Genomic DNA, 7438 nt, shown 5'->3' with positions numbered 1-7438 from the left:
GATCAAATTCTCATTTCGATTGCTTAAAGAAAAATTTGTTATGAAGAAGCAAGAAAACAAGCAGTACGAAACACACAAAGCAATTCAATTAGAACAAAGTTATTTAATTAGTGCTTTGATATTCATTAAAGTATGAGACAAAAATATAAAACTATAAGTTAAGTCATCGAGAAAGTATTAAGTTATAAATGTCGCGAAAAAAAAAAAAAAGAAACCTTACGTTTCTAATGTCCTAAATTTTTCTTTTTTATACAATTACGACAAAAATAAATAAATGGTAAACACTCAAAACGAGACAATTTTAAGATGTTCATTCAATTGAGTAAAAGATAAAGAAAAAGAAAAAAAAAAGGAATCGGTTAAAAAGAAGTAACCCGGTTTTCTTTTTTTTTTTCGTGGATAATTTTCTTGTTAATGGTTTCCTGTTCCGGAAAAATTTCTGTGTTACATTGATTAAATATGAAAATTTTAAAGACAAGTTTTTAAGACAAATTAAAATCATTAGTGTGAAATTTAAAACAAGAAACAGGAATAAATCAACAAACTTGGAAGTAAACTTTCAATCTGTTTAAATACCATTTCGGACATGATGAAAGGACACCATCGAATTATTCAATCGATCGATCAACTTTTCCTTCTTCGTTTTTGAATTTAAATCAATTACCTTTCTTTTGTGCGCAATACGTTGGTATTTGATGATGATTGATGGCGAATGATAGTTAATTCTATGAGCCTTAATTCTGTTTTTCAGTATTCTGTTGTAATTTACTTCCCAAAATATTTTGTCATCTCATTTTTTGTCTTCTGTCGACAGCAATTTCGGTATTACACGGGTAAACAAGCTAATGCTAAAAAAGGAACCTATAAAAGTCAGTTTACCTGTGCTACTCATAAAGTCGTTTTTTCTTTGACATTTTTCATTGACCAACCGAATGGTCAGCTTTGTACATTCTATAAGCTGTATATTCGTGGAAAAATAAATGCATAAATTATAAATTAATAGGATTATTTTTCAAAAATATCCGAAAAATTAAATTTCAAAAATTGTTTCATTTTATTCAAATGATACTTGATCAGTAAGAGCAGGAAAAAGTGTGAATGCATGTAGAGGTCAAAGGTGAAAGTTTTTAAAATAAGCTCAAGATTGTAATCTTTTGACTTTTTTATTGCATTAAAGTTTCATGATTTAATTTTCTGAAATTTAAAGTGCGAATAAAATATTATCACAGATGAGCTAATCGAAAAAGTTATAATATTTTTTAAAATATTTAATTTCCTTTACAGTAATAAACAAATTTGTGAAAATTTTAAAAAGTGAAAAATTATTGAAAATATATCGGTTTATTTGCTTCTTTCTTCACATATAATGAAATCGAAAGGTTAACCAATGATTTTATTGTTAAGCAAACTGACACAGAAAAAAAAAATGCGAATTTGCGTTTGTTCCAATGATGGACAACTGATGTGATAAAAGTTCCAGCAGTAGAAGTAATATATTATAAAAGATAAGTGGGAAAATTCAATGTTTTGCTGCCTACAACTGACTCTATGACCCATTTCTGACCTTTCCACATATTGCTGACCTATATTTTGTTAACACAAAAGAATGACAATATCAAAGACCACCGCTGTCATTTTTGTCGACCCGTTCAATGATTGCTCTCAGTTTTCTCATTCTTATTGGGGTCTTTTTTAGGATTACCGAAGCCTATAATCGACCAAGTTTGTTTGTTTCTTTCTTTCTTTGGTTGATTTATCTAATAATTAATTGGAATAGGTCAGGTCACATAGAAGGAGAGAGAAAGCTTCGTAAAGCAGGTATAAGCTGCTTTTATGGTGACAAAGACTGAATAAGAAATGGGATTAAGTCACTAAAACACTTCTTTTCATCATAAAAATGGGATCAAAACTCAAATCAGATAATCTGAATATCTGCAATAGATCAGATACTGGTTGGATTTCACTTTTACCGAAATTATGGTATTGAAACTCCGAGAATCATTGATTATATTGCTGAATTACTCTTGCATTTATGGTGCAACTTACTCACTTAATACTTTTCCTGAAAAAATTTGAAAAATTTAAAAACTTGGATTTTGCTAAAATTCTAGACCATTTTGGAAATCCCTGTGTGATGTGCAAATGTTTCGTGGAATACACAGACCGTGATATGCCAATTTCCTTCAAACCGTACGGAGTTGCAAATGATAGTTACAGTAGTACGGAAGATCAGTGTTTGGTTACTTGTCTCAAAGATACAGTAAGTGTTTAGTATTTCTTTTTGAAATTTGGATTTCTCTTTTTTTGAAGTGTCTTTATTGACTTGATAAAAGGTTATTGATTTGGTTGTAAATGATAGCACCGTTGGTTAATTGATGAGTTTGGTCGGATAAAACCTAAAATTAAAATAATCCTGGAACTTTAACCATTAATATATTACAATTATTTAATGTGACTATGTTTATTTATGTGTGACTGATTAGAAGTAAAAATCTGATAAATATTTCATATTTTTCCTTTACGAATTGTAATAACTTGAAAGGATGAATGACAACAAAATTACTGATAATGAATGAATGTTATTAACCTAATAGAGGTCAGCAATTTAGATTCATTTCAAAGAAGAATAAGAGAAAATAAACTAGTTTGATAGTCATATTTATTTATTTGTTATATTATTTATTATTCATATTAAAGCTGTTACTTGCGAAGATAACATTGAGTTAAATTGACCATTAGAAGTGACCAGAATGCATTTACTAATTTATGATTTCCATAATAAATTTTTCACATCTATTTTTAATCGTAGAAAACAAAAATTTAGAATGAAATTTATAGCTGCATTTTAAATCAATGAATTAAAACTTTTAATCAATTTTTTTTATTGGAAACTAAAGGACATAGTTTTCATACAGTTCTCAAAATCTTTCCAGTCACTTTCTGGAACCTTTTTTATACAAATGATACCGGCCGTAATGGATTAATCATCCGGTCATTTGTTTACAGGAACAATGAGTGATCTCCTCTAGGCCATAAGATCAATTCATAGACTCAAGTCATAAACAAATGATATTTCAGAGATGTAAAACAGTTGTTTATGGATTAATTGGTGGACGTGATGTTTTCACGTGCGAACTTTATGAGGCAGTAACTCTAAATCAGCTTATCTATGCCCCAAACGTAAACATCTATTTGCCAAAGAGGAAAACCAGTTGTAAAGTACATTGTAAGTTAATTTTATACCTTAAAAAATTTTTATACTTACCTATTCTAGATGAATATTATTATTGGAATAAAAAAGAAAATGGATCCTTGTTTTACTACTTTACTGTAGATTATAATGCATGTTGCAGATGAACACATACAAAGTTTAAAGATATTAAATCGGTATAACGAAATAACCAAACGAAAAATGAATTATCTTACTTTATTCGCACAACGAAATCCTTTTGCATTTGGGTGAAAACTTATGATTAAAATGACTTTTTTCATTGTATTCATTCCAACATGCTATTTGCAATTCAAGAAGATTGATCAACTGTCCAAAGCTTGATCAAATATCATTTCATCAATTGGATCTATTCGTAAAGGATCAATTGTTACCTGATAATACATATCACTTTATCCACAACAAATGACAACATTTGAAGTAAAATATAGTTTGCAGATTGTCTTTTTACCATATTCAATCGACATGATTTATTTCAGTTTCATCATATCAAATTCTCATATTTGTTGATAAGTTATGATTGTCCATATTGATTGTCAAGTTATGTAGAGAAAAAAAATGTGAAGAGAAAGAACGCCTTTCTAAACGAAATCAAATATCGCTACGTACAGACCCTAGTGATATGCAACTTTGTTTTTTAGATTGGCTTATCAACATTTTAAAATCTCAATTTTTTGCGCCAATTGTTGAGAATTAAACAGGAAATGAAGATAACATTTGGCATTGAAATAAGGCTTAAAACAATTTAATAATTCATGTATGGAGCATTAAATTGAAACAACAATTTAAATTATTGAAAAAAAAACATTCTATTGATCATAAAATTTGAATTTTTTAACAATTCAGATTCATTTATTGATAACAATTCGAATTCATATATTGATATAAAACAATATCCTCTCACTGATGAATTTATAAGATTGAAAATCTTGCATCATCCATTTATTGCTCACGTTTTGCATGCACAGCAATTTTTATTTCTGCATTCTTTATCCATTTCAAATTTTTAACATTAAATCCCTTTATTGTAAAACTGAGGGAAAAAATATGACATCAAATTGCTGAAAGATTAATTGAGTGATGAAGATTTTTTCTAAATAAGCATGTTTTTGTTCGTGATAAAATGAAACGACCGAAATTGAACTTCTTATTTTCTAACTTCAAATTTGAATGAACGACGATTTCAACTCCCAAATTAATTTTGTATTGCCGATGCAATCAATGAAGCGTCAACGATGATGACAATAGAATTTGGATGGTTATTGGCGCGCTTTTTTGTTCTATTACCTCTCTAGGGGTCAAGAGATGAGGAGGTCAGGCTCGGTAACTAGTGAGGTTCTGCAGCATGACGGCAATAAAAAAAAAGGTTAATAGAGTGTAATCAAAGATGAAGTGAATTTCGGAGAAACAGAGAACATGAGAACATTGACAAGCAATGGATTTACTTGGAAATATGGAAGGTCATCAGATGGACATCGCTAAGGGTCCGCCTTTTACCGCTATCTGCTGAGGAGTGACCTTATGGGTGGATATTTCCGTCCCAATAGCCGTCTGCTTGGTAGTGCTAGATTTCGTGAACTGTCGTTACCCATTGCAAATCAATTACTGCTCCAGTAGGATTCGCTTCATTTATCCCTTAACCAGAAACAGAATTAGTAAGGAAAGGATGTCTGATCGACAAGAGGAAATTCAACCTGAACAGGTGCCACTGAAATGTAACACTGATCCGGCGAAACTAAAAGTAGAAACTAATTCTGCAAAGGTAACTTTTCAAAGTTGCATCCATTTTAACAAATATATATTGGACTTATCTTAATGAATTTAAATTTTCTTTGCATTAATTTCTCATCAAATAATTGAACACTTACTTACTCCACTAAAAAAAATCTCGCGGAAGCTAAATGTTGAACACTATTATTTATCCATTATTTGTTTGGCTTCCGTATCTCTCTTTTGATTATTCAGTCAAAAAATCAAAAAATTCGTTTTCAATGTGACTTACAGATGTACCTTTTAATGGATATGAGTAGTTACGAGAATTTTGAAATTTCAAACTAAGCCGACGTAGTAAAAAATTATCGTCAGCAATTATTTATAAAACTGTTGACAATGTTTAATATTAGCTAAATTTTGAAGTTCCCCATGAATCTCCTACTGAGAAGGTTCTCGTACTGATATGATTACTGTCTGACCAATTAGTGCAGTAAGTCTCTCACCTGCCAAACTGCTTCTATTTTCTTCATAATTTTTAAAAATTATTTCCGGAAATTGTATTTTATTATTTGTCCTAACTTGATTTGCAATTGTAAGAATGAGAAAGAAAAAAACGTTTTAAATTACCTCATTCGAAAGTAGTCTTAAATGTTGAAATGTGTTTCATTTCAAAAAATTTATTTAGATTATTGATCATTTGGAGAAGTTCAGAGGAAAACGCTTCATATAGTTATTGAGAAATGCAATAAACATTGTGAAAAGAATTTAATTAAAATTGATTATAAAATTATGAATGGTAACAGAATGCGTTTATTAAAATCTTTTAGATAATTTTTTTTTTTTTTTGAAATACAAAAATCTGGAAACATTTAGCAATTATATATTGGTTAAGTATGTCAATCAATGAATTTCTGTTAGCGAAGTTTTATAAATTTGCTATTGATGAATTGATTTTTTTCTTCTTTTCCGGCTGATCATTCTTAAAAATCCTGAACGGATTTATCTGTTTATTTCATTTCAAATTTACATCTCTTACCTGATTTTTCTTTTTCTTTTAGGAAGAAAGTGATGAAGTTTATAAGAAAGAGCGCAAAAAGATATGTCGAATTTGGCAACGAAAAAGTCCCCGATCGTACAATTTTCAAAGAGAGAAAGATGAGTCGAAAAAGTCGAGAACAACAATTGGATTGGATTTCGAGAATCGTGATGACAAAGGCCTCAATAATCATATTATCATGGATTTTGCGGAAGTGTTCGCGGAACCGGATGAAAGCCATTCGTTCAATTGGACATGGCTTGCAACTAATCGAATCTTCACAGCTACAAGCGTTGCCATCTACAAGCTATTGGCTGCTTTTATCGCTATACCATTTGCCGTATTTTTCGGTATTCTGTTTGCTGTTTTCGCAGTAATTAGCGTTTTCGTGTGCACACCACTTGGAGTATTACTTGCGATACCACTAAATGCTTTTTCCAAGGTTTTAATTAATTTATTAATTTTCAATTTCATGGATAAAGAACTTTTTACTTTTTAAAGAAAATTTTTTGATACCATGTGGTAATTACCACTTCACTGAAAGTTGATAAGCAAGGGTTGGAAATTTCAAGTAGTCTAAGAAGAAAGGACTGTCGCGAATGAATCCATCGACTAAACTAAACGATTCAAATCATCTACAGCTTGGCTAGTGTGCTGGTTAAGATGATTGCTTGAATGATTTCAAATCATAAAACTCTTCAGGGAGAGAAACGATTTCTCGCTAAAACTTAACTGAGATCCAAAGTTTCACATGATTAAACAGTGAAATTATCACAGCTTGGTACTGTTGAAAGATTTTGTTTAAAATTCCGAATAGAATGAGTGATTTAAAATTACTAGCTGATATATGTCAACTTGATAACTTCTTTTTTTTTCAGTGCTGGGACTTCGTTATATGCAGATTTCTGAACCCAATTACCAAATCGATCTGCTGCCAAAAAAGAAAGGATGAAAAAAATACTATCGTACTGAACGCTTAAATTCATTCATTCATTCAACGTAACATATATACCTCAATGAATTCATGTGGAAATTTAAATTTGTTATCAAGTTTCGCAACTCCGTAAAACGTTTTCCGAAATATTCTTCCCTGTTCTTGGCTCTTTTCTCACATTCTACGATATTTTTATGAATAAATATATTTTGGTATGTATCGTCAAAAAAAAAAAAAAAAAACCATACACACATATATAAGGAAGGAATTGCTAATTCAAACATAATCGAAATAATCCGGCTGGGTCGTAATTTCAAGTGTTGATCCAATATTATCAAAATACGATTTGGATGACGATTAGAGCTAATCTAGACTGCTAAAATGTCATTTACTAATAAGTTTGAATTAATTCGACCTGGAATAATTCAGGTAACTGTTTTCATTGAGAACGATTACGTGAATGCAATAATGTTGGACATTATAATGATGATAAGTGCCGGAAATATATAAGCAATATAGGTTTACC

The 7438-nt window shown here is 30.1% G+C and overlaps 2 protein-coding genes across 2 annotated transcripts; both read left to right on the top strand.

Annotated features, from left to right (window-relative positions):
- Positions 1-2134: 2134 nt before the first annotated feature.
- On the top strand, positions 2135-3463 carry LOAG_03068 (PAN domain-containing protein; the record flags this gene model as incomplete). The annotated part of the gene is made up of 3 exons (XM_003138605.1): positions 2135-2260; positions 3079-3226; positions 3354-3463. 3 exons carry the CDS (start codon positions 2135-2137, stop codon positions 3461-3463), a joined length of 384 nt encoding a protein of 127 aa, XP_003138653.1.
- A 1432-nt stretch (positions 3464-4895) lies between these two features.
- On the top strand, positions 4896-6710 carry LOAG_03067 (hypothetical protein; the record flags this gene model as incomplete). The annotated part of the gene is made up of 3 exons (XM_003138604.1): positions 4896-4991; positions 6001-6420; positions 6681-6710. 3 exons carry the CDS (start codon positions 4896-4898, stop codon positions 6708-6710), a joined length of 546 nt encoding a protein of 181 aa, XP_003138652.1.
- Between the last annotated feature and the right edge of the window lie 728 nt (positions 6711-7438).

This window comes from Loa loa (assembly GCF_000183805.2).
Source record: "Loa loa unplaced genomic scaffold supercont3.37, whole genome shotgun sequence".
Taxonomy (NCBI): Eukaryota; Metazoa; Nematoda; class Chromadorea; order Rhabditida; family Onchocercidae; genus Loa; species Loa loa.
This window is presented reverse-complemented; position numbering and strand designations above follow the sequence as displayed.